We start from the raw sequence: 15,856 nt of genomic DNA on the forward strand, positions 1-15,856 counted from the left end.
TGTCCGTAGTGTGTGAGTGTGTGAGTGAATGAGAGTGTGTGTGTGCCCTGTGATGGGTTGGCACTCCGTCCAGGGTGTATCCTGCCTCGATGCCCGATGACGCCTGAGATAGGCACAGGCTCCCCGTGACCCGAGAAGTTCGGATAAGCGGTAGAAAATAAATGAATGAATGAATGAATGAATAATTTCTGAACATAAGAACGTATGCAGTATAAAACATTTTATAAAAAAATGTAAGAACTAAAAAAAATCTCCCCCAAAACAACACTATTTAAATAAAAAAAATAAACAAAAGATTTTTTGGAAAAAAAAATTAATTAATTTGTTTGGTTTATGTAGAAAGAACAATTTAACTGAATGTTAATAACTGAGATTAAAACGCTTTAGGAGTCTTTCTCATGGCTGCTCCTGTTGCGATGTAGCTGTAGCATAGCTGGCTAAGTTTCTCTGAATAATAGCCTCAACAACTTCGTGCGAGTGATGCAGGATATCAGAAGTTCCTCCTCAGAATGAGTCGACGAACCAGGCTTTAGCGCCTTGAGCCCGAGAAGAGAGGGAGAGAAGAGGAACGAACGAGTTTCATGTCATCTTGAGAGATCTTGAGAGTTCTGTCGAGTTCACGCTCTGAGGGCGTCAGGAGCGAGGTGACGAACACGGCTTGTCCTTAACGGCTCTCTGCGCTCCTCATCCGACTCTCACTGAGATGTCAAGCTCTGCACCGGCGAGTGATTTCACATGCTTTAATGTGAGCCGTTTGAATCGAGGCTCGGCAAACACCGTACGGAGAAACGGAGCATAAGTAATCATCTCGGGTATCTTCGCCATCAGACCTCGGTCAGGACCAGACGTTTCTGCCGCACGCTTCAGCAGGAGCGCCCTTTAATTCTATGATTTATACCGTAAAACCTTCTTCAGCGAGATCTACAAGGTGCTTTATATAATATCACATCACACCAGGGGCAATCTTGGCTCATGTGGTGCGTTCGCTCGCCTTAAAATTGTCTGCAAATTAGATGCTTTTCTTTTGTCTGAGTCTGAGATTTATGCTGTAAAAAAAAAAATCTAAGAAGAGTTTTATGATATTTACCAAAGATGTGATCAATTTCTTTCTAAAATTGTGTTCAGTTTTTTAAAGTAAACTTTTGCCTTTATAGAGTACAAATCGAGAGCAGTTATACAGCATGAGGTGCGTTCACTTGCCTTAAAATTGTCCAGGAATTTAATTTATTTTTTATATTCTGTGTAAAAACATCATTAATGAGAACTATGAGGCATTTTATTCAATATTATAAATCACCAGGGCCTTAAAGGTGGGGTCTCCGTTGTTTGAGAAACGCTTCAGAAAACTGAGTCGGGACGACAAACAGAAAGCGGAAAGGGGCGTGTCTTGTCGATACGGGCGGAGAGAGTGTTCAGTGCGCGTGTGTGACGTTAGCAGAAAGCGGTTTTAACATTGACATGGAGGATAAAAACAAAGAAAGAAAGAGAAGAAAGACTTATGATAAGGCAAGAAGTAGGACGTGTTAATATAGGATCAGCTTTCCAGCGCTGGAGAGAACTGAAGGAGCAGGAAGTCGGCCACATATTCACAGGTTGGAGTTTCCCGAGTCAATAACTCCTGAGCTAAACGCTGTTACTACACAAATAACACCTCTTTTCTATCGTAGTAATGTAGAGAGGCAGCTACAACCGCGTTTTGTGTAGTAACAGCGTTTAGCTCAGGAGTTATCGACTCGGGAAACTCCGACCTGTGAATATGTGGCCGACTTTACTTGAGACGCCGAGGCGCTTTTTTCCTTCTCGATAGGTGAGTAACGTTGGTTTTGCTTTGTTACACAGAACTAATATATGCCTTTGTCCTTTACATCATTATGCTTGTGTGGCATTTTTGCTTGTTTGTTTATCTACAATCGTATTGTTCTTCCCTTCAGCTATGATAAAGACACGTTTCTTTCTGTTAGTCGCCTGGGTTACGTATGTATGTGTGGGCGGAGCTATCGATACAGGGGTGGGACCCGTTTGGGTTAGGGGCGTGTTTGTTTTGGTGATTACAAATGTCAACATTGGCTTTCAAACAACGGAGACCCCACCTTTAATATTAAATTAAATTTATTTTTTTAACATTTATTAAATATATTTTTTAAAATCTGTGCTTTTATAATAATTTTAAAAAAATCATCCATTAGATCTAGAAGGAGTTTTATATAAATATAAATATAACACCAGGGACAAGCTCAGAGCCAGAGGTGCCTTCAATTGCCTTAAAATTCTCTGTGAATTTTTTTTCCTAATCGAATTCTTGCCTTCATACAGAACAAATGAAAGAGAAACTACAAGGAGGTTTATAAACTATTAGATCACGTCAGGAACAATGAAAGCATGTGGTTCGTTCAATCACTTTAAAATTGTCATTTTATTTCCTTTATGTTCTGTGAGAAACCCGAGGAGTTTTATGCAATATTATAAATCTTCAGGGCCAATTTTGGGAGTATGTCATGTGTTCACTCGCTTTTACTTTTTCTATTTATTTAAATTAAATAGTGTTTTATAATTACAAAAAAAACCTTTGCCTTAAAATTCTCTTTTTAATTTAATTTTCTTTTATTAAATTCTTGGCTTTAAACTGTACAAACAGAATAAAAGAAAAATTTCTTTTTATATTCTGTGTATGGGGGACACGGTGGCTTAGTGGTTAGCATGTCCGCCTCACACCTCCAGGGTTGGGGGTTCGATTCCCACCTCCGCCTCGTGTGTGTGGAGTTTGCATGTTCTCCCCATGCCTCGGGGGTTTCCTCCGGGTACTCCGGTTTCCTCCCCCGGTCCAAAGACATGCATGGTAGGTTGATTGACATCTCTGGAAAATTGTCCGTAGTGTGTGAGTGTGTGAGTGAATGAGTGTGTGTGTGTGCCCTGTGATGGGTTGGCACTCCGTCCAGGGTGTATCCTGCCTCGATGCCCGATGACGCCTGAGATAGGCACAGGCTCCCCGTGACCCGAGAAGTTCAGATAAAGTGGTAGGGAATGAATGAATGAATGAATGAATGAATGAATATTCTGTGTAAAAACTTCAGTAAGAAGTTTTAGATAATTCCACAGAACTTCGAGCTCTGAGCCGTGGGTGCGTTCAATGACCTTGAAATTGTCTGCAAAGTTGAGTTCAAATCTCAAACGAACATGAACCTGTTTTGTTGCTATTTTTATTTTTTACTAAAACTGTAGCATTGGCATCCTGCCAGCTCTGAGGAACATGTTAGGAACCAGAGATTTGAGTCTTATCTTGTATTTTGTTGCATCAGACTGTAAATATAAAAAAATAAAAAAATAAAGAAATGTTTCTATGATGCATCAGGTAGCATGATCGCCTGAAGCATGAGGAGAAAAACAGTCCTAGAAAACATTGTTTTTTTTAGATCCTCACCTGTAGCTCTCTGACTCATTTTTTTTAACACCCTGTCAAAAATGCCAGTATGTGGTCTGAGCCATGCAACCAAACCCAAACACTCTTCCTCCTCCTCCTCCTCCTCCTCCTCTTCTTCCTTCTCATTTTCTACCAAATTTAACACCTGCGTTCGAGCCAGACGTCTCCACGGCAATCCTGCTTCATTGAGAGCTTTTTTTTACCGATCGATTATTATGCAGCAGACTAACGAACAGGGGACGAGACGCTGCGGTCTGGAGATGAAGCGATGGTGACTGCGACTGTACCGGTGACTCAGAAGTTTGTGTCACTTACTTTCTCCTCGTAGTGAATGTAGGAGGCCGCTTCGGGGCCCAGATACTTCACCAGGCTGCTAACGACGGCGTCTCGTCTGTCTTCAAACTGAAAGGAAGCAAGAATAGAGAGCAGCTTTATTTAACGACGTTGACGGAGAAATAGAAAGAAACGACGACAGGGAGGCGGAATTCTGGATTCCGATCGGTCGAAAAACATCGATATAGTAACTAGTTGCTATAGTAACAGCGGATTATCAGTGATGATAAACCGATTCTTAAAATCGTTGACGTGGTGAAGTTTTCCGTACGGAGAAAAAACATTTACGTATGGAGTCTTGGGGCTTTGTACCTGTCTGAGGTAAAGCTGGAACTGGACGCCTTCAAACTTGGCCTCCAGGAAATGTCTTGAAACATGAAAAGTCCAACGTTCGATGTTTTACACACACACACACACACACACACACACACACACACACACACACACACACTAATATGTCTCTATTTTGTTGTTTTGTTTAGGATATTAAAGGCCAGATTTGTCATATCTCTGAACATCTCATCATTTTTTTTCTGCCTAATTTAAATTTGAATCTGTTTGCTTTCCTTCATCATAATAAACTCCGCCTCCGTTCCACCTTTCCGGACGAGGACACGGGAGTTTGTGCTTCCTTCGTTTTTTTTCTTCTAGCGAGAAAAAAAACGAATATCTGGTGAAGGTTTTCCTTCGTCTAATACATCGGTGAGATTTTTTTTGCGGATGATCTACGACGCGACTAGAAAAAGATAAAAAAAAAACAACAACAGTACAACGTGTGGCTCTTTAATGTCCTTCTGATAATCACAGGTAGATTGCTGAAGGCTGAGAGGAATAAAATATATTTTGCGCTACAAAAGATTTACTTACTATAAAAGTTTTACTCCTTACCTACAGAATTATTTTAGATTTATACCAGAAGCTTATTAAAAAAGTGGCTTCTTACTGTTTACTGCTAGTTACTTAGATTTAATGCAGATAATTATTATATTTAATTAGCAGAAAGGTTGCACAGTTTCGATTAAGGATGTAATAAAAATGTTTATTAATTATCGTAGATTTCTTATAGTCTGCTATGAACATCTCAGGGCCTTTTTACACCCGGTCACTTCGTGTGTTGTCTCTGATCCGATAGCTATCTGATTTGTTAAACATAAACGCGTCTCGGCGAATCGGATATCGATCCGATCTTTTTACTCCCCCCAAAATGCTGATATATTTGACCTAATTTCCGGGGTAATTGAAATAGAACACACTTTGGTGTAAGCGGTTTTCAGAACGCGATCAAAAAGAAGACGAAAAAACTCATTATGACGTTTATGCTACAAAAAAACAGCGTTTACTGTTTGCGGCAGCAGCGCGTTTTAAGCCCCGACGAGACGCCTGGGTGAAAGATCACCTGCGAGTGACGTAGTTCCGTTTGGGAGGAGTATAGCGCTGACATATGTGGCTTAAACAACCACATTCATTTACACCTGTCCAGTTACATCTGAAACGCGTCCCAGACCTCCTCCTGAAGGGGTTTGTACCATCGGATTTATATCCGTCTCCAAAACGTTTCGGAGGGCATTTAGACCTGGTCTTTTTACCATTAGGTAGATATCTGATCACAGAAAACTCATGAAGTGACCAGGTGTAAAAAGCCCCTTAAACCTTTAAAAAGAATGTGGATTATTTGCTGCCCTAGAATGCTATGAAAATTCAAACAAGATGCGAAATGCATTTCGACGCGAATGCTAAGACGTCCGATCGGTCGACATTTAAACTCTTCACGTGATCACAACTGCAGAGAGGAGATCGAGGCAACAACGAAGATTAAAACGCGTCACAAAAAGAACAAATCCCCCTGCGGATCCACTCTGTAAAGCTGCCGGCGCTCGCAGGTGAGCCGAATGTCGATTAGCCGCAGTGTGCTAAACAGTAACGGAGGACAAACAAACGGTTGGGGAGATCAGAGCGCGGCGCACGTCTTTAAAAACACCGTCATGCGGCTGAATTTGAATGAAGGCTCCAGAGGAGATTGTGTTATGGTGTGTCAGAGTTTGGGCAGTACTGTGTGTGTGTGTGTGTGTGTGTGTGTGTGTGTGGGTGATGAGAAACAGATGAAGCAATATCACACTCAGTCAGAACACACACACTGAAGTTTCCTGCACTAATGATTAATACAACAAAGTTTGTTGAACTTCACTCCAATTTGGTTCCACCGAAGTTCCCGAGACTGCAGAAGGTTGCAGCAGGGTTTAGTAACGTAGAGTGAGGAAGAAGGTGAGATGATGAAGAGTCAGGATTCAGTGTTCACACCGGGGAAAGTAGGAGCGGTGTGATTCTCTTTACACGGGGTTTACTAGGACCCAGGGGAAACATTTCACGTGTGAAAAAATTGATGTGATTAGAGTAAAGTTTTATGTCTGGTCTTAACCGACCCGAGCTGAGAAGCTTTAACCTTCTAACCTCCGACTCTTTTCTGCAGATGACGAGGTTGGAGAATGAGGTGTGATAAAATGGCAGATTAATTTAGCACGCTTTAGTAAACTGTTCTTATACACCGTACGCCCTAATGTTCTCATACTGCACCTCTCTCTCTCTCTCTCTCTCTCTCTCTCTCTCTCTCTCTCTCTCTCTCACACACACACACACACACACACACTCTCTGTTTCTCTCTCTCTGTTTCTCTCTCTCTCTCTCTCTCTCTCTCTCTCTCTCACACACACACACACACTCTGTTTCTCTCTCTCTTTTTCTCTCTCTCTCTGTCTCCCTGTCTCTCTCTCTCTTTCACACACACACACACACACACACACACACACACACACACACACACACACACACACACACACTGTTTCTCTCTCTGTGTCTCTCTCTCTCTCTCTCTGTCTCCCTGTCTCTCTCTCTCTATCACACACACACACACACACACACACACACACACACACACACACACACACACACACACTGTTTCTTTCTCTCTGTTTTTCTCTCTCTCTGTCTCCCTGTCTCTCTCTCTCTCTCTTTCACACACACACACACACACTCTGTTTCTCTCTCTCTGTCTCTCTTTCTCTCTGTTTTTCTCTCTCTCTCTGTCTCTCTCTGTATCTCTCTCTCTCTCTCTCTCTCTGTCTCTTTCTCTCTCACTCCCTCAGTCTATTTATGTATGTGTGTGCCTCTTTGTCTGTCTGTCTGTCTGTCTGTCTGTCTGCTTCCCTTACTCTGAAATTCTGTCTTTTTGTCTGTCTTTCCCTCTTTCTGTGTATATGTGTCTGCTTTATACTCTCTCTCTCTCTCTCTCTCTCTCTCTCTCTCTCTCACTTACTTTCCTACTCTCACTGTCTTTCAGTCTCTATCCTTCCTGTCTATCTGTACTTTTCAGGAGAGAGAGAAACCGAGACATTTCCATCTCTAATTCTGCATTCTGGATACAATGCTGATGTAGCTTACAAATCATGGAGCAGTAAACATACGCAGAAGGAGCTGAAAGTCACCTGTTCTGGGACGTCTCCTGACAGCCTCCATTTTCGCCTCGTCATGTAAATATTGCTCTGTAGCTCTGAAGTGTACGAAGCTGCGAACCTCTGGGACAAACCGTCAAATTCCCCAGTGCTGTTTCTGCAACTCTGCCATTCCTGCTCTCTCTTACACCATCACTCTCACATTTTCACCTTCTCCCCCACTCCGTCTCTCAGTCTCTCACCTCTCGGCTGTTCCAGTAACAGTCCTGGACTCCGGCGATAAAGCCCACCAGCGCCGGGCTCCCGCGGGGACTGCTGGCGTCAAAGGTGACCCCGAAAGGGCAACTTAGAGAGGGATGTGCCACGATCTCTCCGGAGAAGCCTTTTTGCTTCCAGAATGCCTGCGAAATTGAACAGATGCCTAATTTACATAATTTAGGGAAAGAAACTCGTTACTAATTACTCATTATCATAAACATTCTGTTTTCCTATTTAAGCTTAGGCAGAAATTTATAAAGAGTAACTCCTCCTAGAGCTTTCGAGCCACATGCACCAAATTCGGAGATGTTGTAGACCCTGGTCTGAAGTTTGTTTGGAAAGCTTTCGAACTATCTACAGCAAACTCGGCCAGCTCCCTTAGGGCGATACTCCTGCAGCCCCACCCCCAATATATGAAAAAGCAAAAACATTTAGGCTCCGCCTCCAGAAAGAGGTGATTCTTTACGTTTATAGAACATCGAGGAAACTTTGCTAAACGTGTCTCGACTGAATGCTTAAAGTCTGCATTTAATGAGTGTTTTTTTGTAAACAAAGCCCTAACCCTTGACTCCGCCCCCTTTCTGTCACTTCCAGCTCAGATCGAGTACCGTCCTGCGTTGCCTCTGAAGCGCCAGCGTCTGGCACAGTGGATGTGACATATCAAAACACTCAGGACAATGAGGGGAACTGCCTCACGTGTATTCTGATGACGTCACGTGATGTCACGTGAAAATCAATAATTAGCACAACATGGACATATCGAAACGATCAGCCCAATGTGCGGAACTTCCTCAGGAGTATGATGTCACATGCTTGTCTCTGCTTACCTCCAAATGGTTTGGCAACCTAGCGTTCTGTCCACTTGCCTCCAAAAGCAACACTAACCCTTATGTCCACTTGCCTCCAAAAGCAACACTAACCCTTATGTCCACTTGCCTCCAAAAGCAACACAAACCCTTGATCCGTTGCAAATACTTGCATCATCAAAGCCAACATCAAAGTTTGTTGCGACAAACTTTACAAATCTAATTTATTTAGCAAACAATATCCTCATTACACACACTCGAATGTATAGTTAAACTCCTACTGTATGTCCATAACTACTTATATACAACACTATCACTGTTACAGATCAGATACTGTAGCCCCGCCCCCTTGTCTTCTATTGGCTGACAAGACAGATCACATAATGAGTCCTTTCCACCTTCAGTCATTCTTTTTCCAGTAGCTAATTTTCCTGTCAAAGAATATCTAAATGTGCCGTGAAACCAAAAAGCCGCCTTTTTCACACGTCTTACATATTGCAATGGGTTACCGTAAGTATCGGCACCCCTTTTCCGCACTTACTGCAATCTGCTAAGACATCATTTGTTGTCTGTTGTTTATTTTATTAGTTTGAAGATCCCGCAGATTAAGGTCAAGAGCTTCATATAATGTTCACACGAGAATTAAGGAAAAAACGAGATCTCCATGGCACCGGATAAGCTGGTTTGAGTATTTCAGAAGAAGTAAACACCTGCAGTAGGTTCCTGCAGATAGATGACTGAAGAACCCTTCACTCTTAGTCAAAAAAAAGAGGATTCATTAGTTAGTTAAAACTGAATCTGGTTCAAGAGGGAAACATTTTGTTTTAGGTTTCATGTAGAACCATGTTTGGAAGCTAAGAACCCTTGCATATGAAATAACTGGGTACAATAATCTGTGGTACAAACTCCAAGTTATGGGGCATTATTTTCTTTTTCTGACCTACAGTACACTCGTGGAGTTCTTCACTGGTCCTTGAAGGGTGCCCTTAATAATTAGAGATTCGTAGCTTCCAAAAAAAAACTGAGAGGTTGATTTGTTTCCTGTCGTAGGGGTTCATGTTGGACCTGTAAAGTTTAACTTTGGCTTCATAAGGCTTCAAGACATTGTGAAGACAATGATGATTAAAAAAATGTGACTTGTTTCACGACATACCCACTTAATACACAGACTATTAAAGAGCATAAGTTCTTCAGGGGTTCTTCAGGACTTCACAGGATAGTTAAGCCTTCTTAGCTTCCAAACAAAGTCTTCGAGCTGCACGTACGCGTTGGATTCGCCGCGTTTGGATGCCAATGTATGTTCGGAAAGCCATTAGCATTAACCGTACGGCAACATCCGGCATTGTTGATGTTGTGTTTGTGTTTGCCAGGAAAGATGAGACGTATACAGTGACGTAAGACTCGGCTCTGTGATGGCTCATGGAAAGGCAAACCGGTTCTTAGAAGGCTCGCCAGTGGAACCAGCACCAGCACTAGCTCTGAACCAGTACCCGGTTCTTTCTGGTGGAAAGGAGGCACTAAAGGAACAACCTGGAACTGAAGATTCAAACACACGTTTATAAGAATATTTCAGGTCGAACACATTCCTGACACGGGAGCACGGTGGCTTAGTGGTTAGCACGTTCGCCTCACACCTCCAGGGTTGGGGGTTCGATTCCCACCTCCACCTTGTGTGTGTGGAGTTTGCATGTTCTCCCCGTGCCTCGGGGGTTTCCTCCGGGTACTCCGGTTTCCTCCCCCGGTCCAAAGACATGCATGGTAGGTTGATTGGCATCTCTGGAAAATTGTCCGTAGTGTGTGTGTGTGTGAGTGAATGAGAGTGTGTGTGTGTGTGTGCCCTGTGATAGGTTGGCACTCCGTCCAGGGTGTATCCTGCCTCGATGCCCGATGACGCCTGAGATAGGTACAGACTCCCCGTGACCCGAGAAGTTCGGATAAGCGGTAGAAGATGAATAAATGAATGAGATTCCTGGCAGTTGGCTGATTCAGAGTGAGAGGAAATTTGTGTCGATTTTTCTCTGCACTGTCCCTTTAAGGACAGCTAAAAGTTTTCTCCTCTCTATATGGAGTGTTGGTGAAGTGGCACCAGAGAGAACGTTCTCAGCAATCCTTTCATAAATGTGCAATTTTGCATAAATCCATGCATTTAAAATTATTCGTTCTCATTATCTCAGTCTGCGGATACACAATGTGTGCTGAGCTCGTTACATAACCACGTAAATCTTTCCATTACTTGTTACTTTCTAAACAATGTTAAATCCCTTTCCCTAAAGTCAGAGCCGTGTACATTTAACACGAAAGAACGCTGCTACTCTCGGCGTCTCAGCAAGGTTCGATCTGTCTGAGATAAAAGGAACCGTTATTAAAATCAGAGCATGTTTCTTTTCCTTCTCTGCAGCTTCCTTCAACCATTAACGCAGGAAAAACCTTAATAAATTACTGATGAGTCATAAACGTGCTAAGCTTCTCTGATAAACACTCATGTAATCCGACTTTAATGGGAAATGACTAATGTAGGGTAAAGAACATTTACAGCCTATTAAACGCTAAACTATTAAAAAAAATGAAAATGCTTTCAGAACGAATTTGACCCCCTCGAGCACGACTCACTCTTATAGTATGGTTTCATATTTAAATTAATGGTGGAGCTAAACTGGATGACAAAAATATCATATCACGGTATTTTATGACGTTTTGACATCAAACGATATGAAAGTTTGCTAAGCAAATGAAAATATTTAAAGTGAAGTGACATACGGCTAAGTACGGTGACCCATACTCATTTGTGAGTTTGTGCTCTGCATTTAACCAATCCAAAGTGCACACACACAGCAGTGAACATATACACACACACACACACACACACACACACAGAGCAGTGGGCAGCCATTTATGCTTCGGCGCCCGGGGAGCAGTTGGGGGGGTTCGGTGCCTTGCTCACGGGCACTTCAGTCGTGGCCGGCCCGAGACTCGAACCCACAACCTTCGGGTTACAAGTCAGACTCTTTAACCATTAGGCCACGACTTCCCCCACTCGTTTTTTTTTTTTTTTTTTTTTTTTTTATTTAAAGTGAAGTGACATACGGATAAGTTTATTATATAATATTAATATAAAGTAAAGCTATAAAAGATTATTAAAAAAAATAAATACAATTAATAAGTATAAAATGAATTAAGTTTCATTATTATATTTTGTAATTACAGTCTACAAAAAGAACTTAACAAATAAAAGAAAAATAAATAAATAAGCGACAGTCAATTCTAATCGAGTTATACTGACAACCGATGTGGAAAATAAATAGATAGATAGATAGATAGATAGATAGATAGATAGATAGATAGATAGATAGATAGATAGATAGATAGATAGATAGATAGATAGATAAATAATGTATTTTTTTAAATGTTTTTTAAGAAATTAATTAATATAAATATATCCTTTTTTATATATAAATCTAATTGTATAATATAATTAATATAAGAAATAATAGACTTTAGACATTAACTAAACAGAAGAAAAAGACAGAAGCTGGTCATTTCTATGATACGTGATATATTGTATATCTAAGCAAACAAGAAAAAAAACTCTCCAAAAAAAACTCTGAATGGTGCAATAAAAAGTCAAAAGGCTGTTTAGGGGTGTGCATACTTTTGCAACCAGGTTACTGTGACTTTTTTTTATTATTATTGTTTTTCACTTCATTTTTATACGTCGTAATTACACACGGAGGTGATTTATTTCTGATGTGATTTATCCCAGGTTCATTTTATTACATCACAAAATCTTGCGGTTTTCACAGCAGGTTGGGGGAGGGGGAGAGGGCGTGTAGACTTTTTCTTTTCTTTGTACACTCACCTCTAAATTTGTGTATACTGTACAAATAAAAGGCAAGAGGCAACGTGATCCAGTACGGTGCCGAGTCAAAGGAAAGGAGAGAAGAAAAGATGGACGGATGGACGGACAGACAGTTTGCGATCGATGTTTTAGACAGTTGTCCCAGAGGACAGACAGTTTTAAACGATATGAAAGGCTTAGAGAAGACGGATGTCACTCACTGTAGGATACGTGATGATAAACTTGGTCATGTGACCCACAGGCATCCACTGTGCCAGACGCTGGCGCTTCAGAGGCAACGCAGGACGGTACTCGATCTGAGCTGGAAGTGACAGAAAGGGGGCGGAGTCAAGGGTTAGGGCTTTGTTTAAAAAAAAAAGACACTGATTAAATGCAGACTTTAAGCATTCGGTCGAGACACGTTTGCTAACAAGTAAAAATGACAGCCACCAGTTTAGCAAAGTTTCCTCGATGTTCTATAAACGTAAAGAATCACCTCTCTCTGGAGGCGGGGCCTAAGGTTTGTACGTGGAACGGTTTATTAGACAGGATTTGGATGGTAAAAGAGTTGCGCTTTTGATCTGGTGCTGTGATAAACGACGCTCTCTGAAGCGAACGTGTGGTGCGATGATTTAAACATGAGGTTGGAGCACTGATGCTAAACTGGTGGCTATAAACCTCCATGATTTGTAAGCTACATCAGCATTGTATCCAGAATGCAGAATTAGAGATGGAAATGTTGTGGAGGAAAATATCTGAAGGGGTGTGGGGGGTGAAGGGTGGGGGGGGGGGTCTCATTTCCTCTCTCTCTGTTTCTCTCTCTCCTGAAAAGAGTGGGAGACGGAGAAATACGGATAGACGGGCAGGACAGAGTCTGAAAGACAGAGAGAGTAGGAAAGTAAGTGAGAGAGAGGGGGGGGGAGTATAAAGCAGACACATATACACAGAAAGAGGGAAAGACAGACAAAAAGACAGAATTTCAGAGTAAGGGAAGCAGACAGACAGACAGACAGACAGACAGACAGACAGACAGACATAAAGAGGCACACACATACACAAATAGACTGAGGGAGTGAAAGAGAAAGAGATGGAGAGAGAGAGAGAGAGAGAGAGAGAGAGAGAGAGAGAGAGAGAGAGAGAGAGCAGAGAGAGACAGACAGACAGAGATACACAGAGAGACACAGAGAGAGAGTGAGAAAGAGAAACAGAGAGAGACAGAGAGAGAAACAGACAGTGTGTGTGTGTGTGTGTGTGTGTGTGTGTGTGTGTGTGTTTGTGTGTGTGTGTGTGAGAGAGAGAGAGAGAGAGAGAGAGACAGAGAGAGAGAACAGAGAGAGACAGACAGACAGAGAGACACAGAGAGAGTGAGAGACAGAGAGAGAAACAGTGTGTGTGAGGGAGAGAGAGAGAGAGAGAGAGAGAGAGAGAGAGAGAGAGAGAGAGAGAGAGAGAGAGAGAGGGACACACACACAGAGAGAGAGACAGACAGACAGACAGTCAGACAGACAGACAGACAGACAGACAGACAGACAGACAGACAGACAGAGAGAAACAGAGAGAGAGAGATAGAGAGAGAGAGAGAAACTGACAGTGTGAGAGAGAGAGAGAGAGAGAGAGAGAGAGAGAGAGAGACGAGAAACAGAGAAAGAGAGAGAAAGAGAGAAAGAGAGACAGAGCAACTGACAGTGTGTGTGTGTGTGAGAGAGAGAGAGAGAGAGAGAGAGAGAGAGAGAGAGAGAGAGAGAGAGACAGGTGCAGTATGAGAACATTAGGGTGTATGGTGTATAAGAACAGACGTCTCACAACACACTGATCAGCTGCTGCTATTGATCTGAGTGCCGCACTCTCATAAGACAGCACTCTGCTAAATTGGATGCAATGCCCCAGTGACTGGCTCTCTGTGAAATGACCAATCTATAAGAGTGTGTGTGTGTGTGTGTGTGTGTGTGTGTGTGTGTGTGTGTGTGTGTGTGTGTGTGTGTGTGTGATTTAACTCCACGCCACCACACCGCTGCTTAAGAGCTATCATTACACCGGATCCATTTAGAGGAGCACGATGCCACCCAATGCGCTCACGAGCAACTCGGGCCGTGCTTCAGGAAACACCCACGCTGTCTGATGACCTCACATCCCAGGTGACCGCACGCATCACACCTCATTACCCAGCATGCCCGACATGTCGCACTCATCGCGTAACTGCTCTTCCTGCTGCTTTCAGGTCGTCCTGCAGCTCTTTATTACCTTTTATTAAAGCGTCTTTAATTATGACACTGACGTAATCAAAGCCTGTCATTTTCATAGAAAAATAATTGTTAAAAATTCTTAAGTTTACATTCATTCATTTTCTACCGCTTACCCGAACTTCTCGGGCGTCATCGGGCATCGAGGCAGGATACACCCTGGACGGAGTGCCAACCCATCACAGGGCACACACACACACACACACACACTCACAACAGACAATTTTCCAGAGATGCCAATCAACCTACCATGCATGTCTTTGGACCGGGGGAGGAAACCGGAGTACCCGGAGGAAACCCCCGAGGCACGGGGAGAACATGCAAACTCCACACACACAAGGTGGAGGTGGGAATCGAACCCCCAACCCCGGAGGTGTGAGGCGAACGTGCTAACCGCTAAGCCACCATGCCCAGTTTACATACATTCGCTATGTAAAAAACAAACATAGCATTTGATAATAAGAATAAAGCCATTTACATATTGCGTGAGTCCCTGTTTATTCTGAACTGTAGACTTCAGAGAATTAAAACTGATCGTAATCAAATAATTAATGTTTTAAAAGATAAATAAAACCGTCTTTGTGTCCTGATTGGTTTTGAATGGAATAAATGACATGCATTGTGTCGTGCTCTTTAAAATCTCGCCTCTCGGTCATTATCAATCCTGTGGTTTAAGTAAATGACGATCGTCATAATCAGTGTTCAGTTATTAATCTGTGAAATGTCCTCGTCTCTTCGTCTCCTCGTCCTCTATTCATTATTGTTTATTATCCAGACGGGAGACAAATAAAGTAGGCGACGCGTCGCAAACGGATTCTTACTGAATTAGATCTCATTATATTCCTGTAGTGTTTATAATAAAGCTTCACTAATCAATAATCATCACTGGGTTGTTGATCAGAGGATTAGGGTTCAAGCCCCAGCACTGCCAAGCTGCCACTGTTGGGCCCTTGAGCAAGGCCCTTAACTCTCTCTGTTCCAGGGTGCTGTATCATGTCTGACCCTGTGCTCTGACCCCAAACTCCAAACTTGGGATATGTGAAGAAACAAGAATTCCACTGTGCTATAATATATATATGGCGATAATAAAGGCATCAATGCCCCTATTTCACACACACACACACACACACACACACACACACACACACACACACACACACACACACACGGTTAAGGGCCTTGCTCAAGGACCCTACGTAGATGTTCAAGCCCACAAGCTGCTGAGACATCTACATTGGGTCCTTGAGCAAGGCCCTTAACCTCACCCGCTCCAGGGGCACCGCACGATGGCTGCGCTCTGACCCCAGACTCATAATAGCCTGGAATATGCGAAAACCCGGGAAGTCGTGGCCTAATGGTTAGAGAGTCTGACTCTTAACCCTAAGGTTGTGGGTTCGAGTTTCGGGCCAGCCACGACTGAGGTGCCCTCGAGCAAGGCACCGAACCCCCCCCAACTCCCCGGGCACCCAGCATAAATGGTTGCCCACTGCTCCGGGTGTGTGTTCACGGTGTGTGTCTAT

General features: G+C 42.8%; 1 protein-coding gene across 4 annotated transcripts in view; it reads right to left on the reverse strand.

Annotated features, from left to right (window-relative positions):
- Window positions 1–15,856, reverse strand: part of si:ch211-127i16.2 (amine oxidase [flavin-containing] B) — a 51,801-nt gene that overhangs the window by 12,538 nt on the left and 23,407 nt on the right. For 3 of the 4 annotated variants that reach the window (XM_047805185.1, XM_047805182.1, XM_047805184.1), the window contains 3 exons: window positions 12,318–12,418; window positions 7,440–7,598; window positions 3,734–3,820 (listed from right to left, as the gene is read on the reverse strand). In XM_047805185.1, the coding sequence (XP_047661141.1) occupies window positions 3,734–3,820; window positions 7,440–7,598; window positions 12,318–12,418 (347 nt within the window). The remainder of the gene's footprint in view (window positions 1–3,733; window positions 3,821–7,439; window positions 7,599–12,317; window positions 12,419–15,856) is intronic. The other variant, XM_047805183.1, reaches the window with a different exon arrangement.

This window comes from Tachysurus fulvidraco, chromosome 20 (genome assembly GCF_022655615.1).
Source record: "Tachysurus fulvidraco isolate hzauxx_2018 chromosome 20, HZAU_PFXX_2.0, whole genome shotgun sequence".
Classification (NCBI taxonomy): Eukaryota; Metazoa; Chordata; class Actinopteri; order Siluriformes; family Bagridae; genus Tachysurus; species Tachysurus fulvidraco.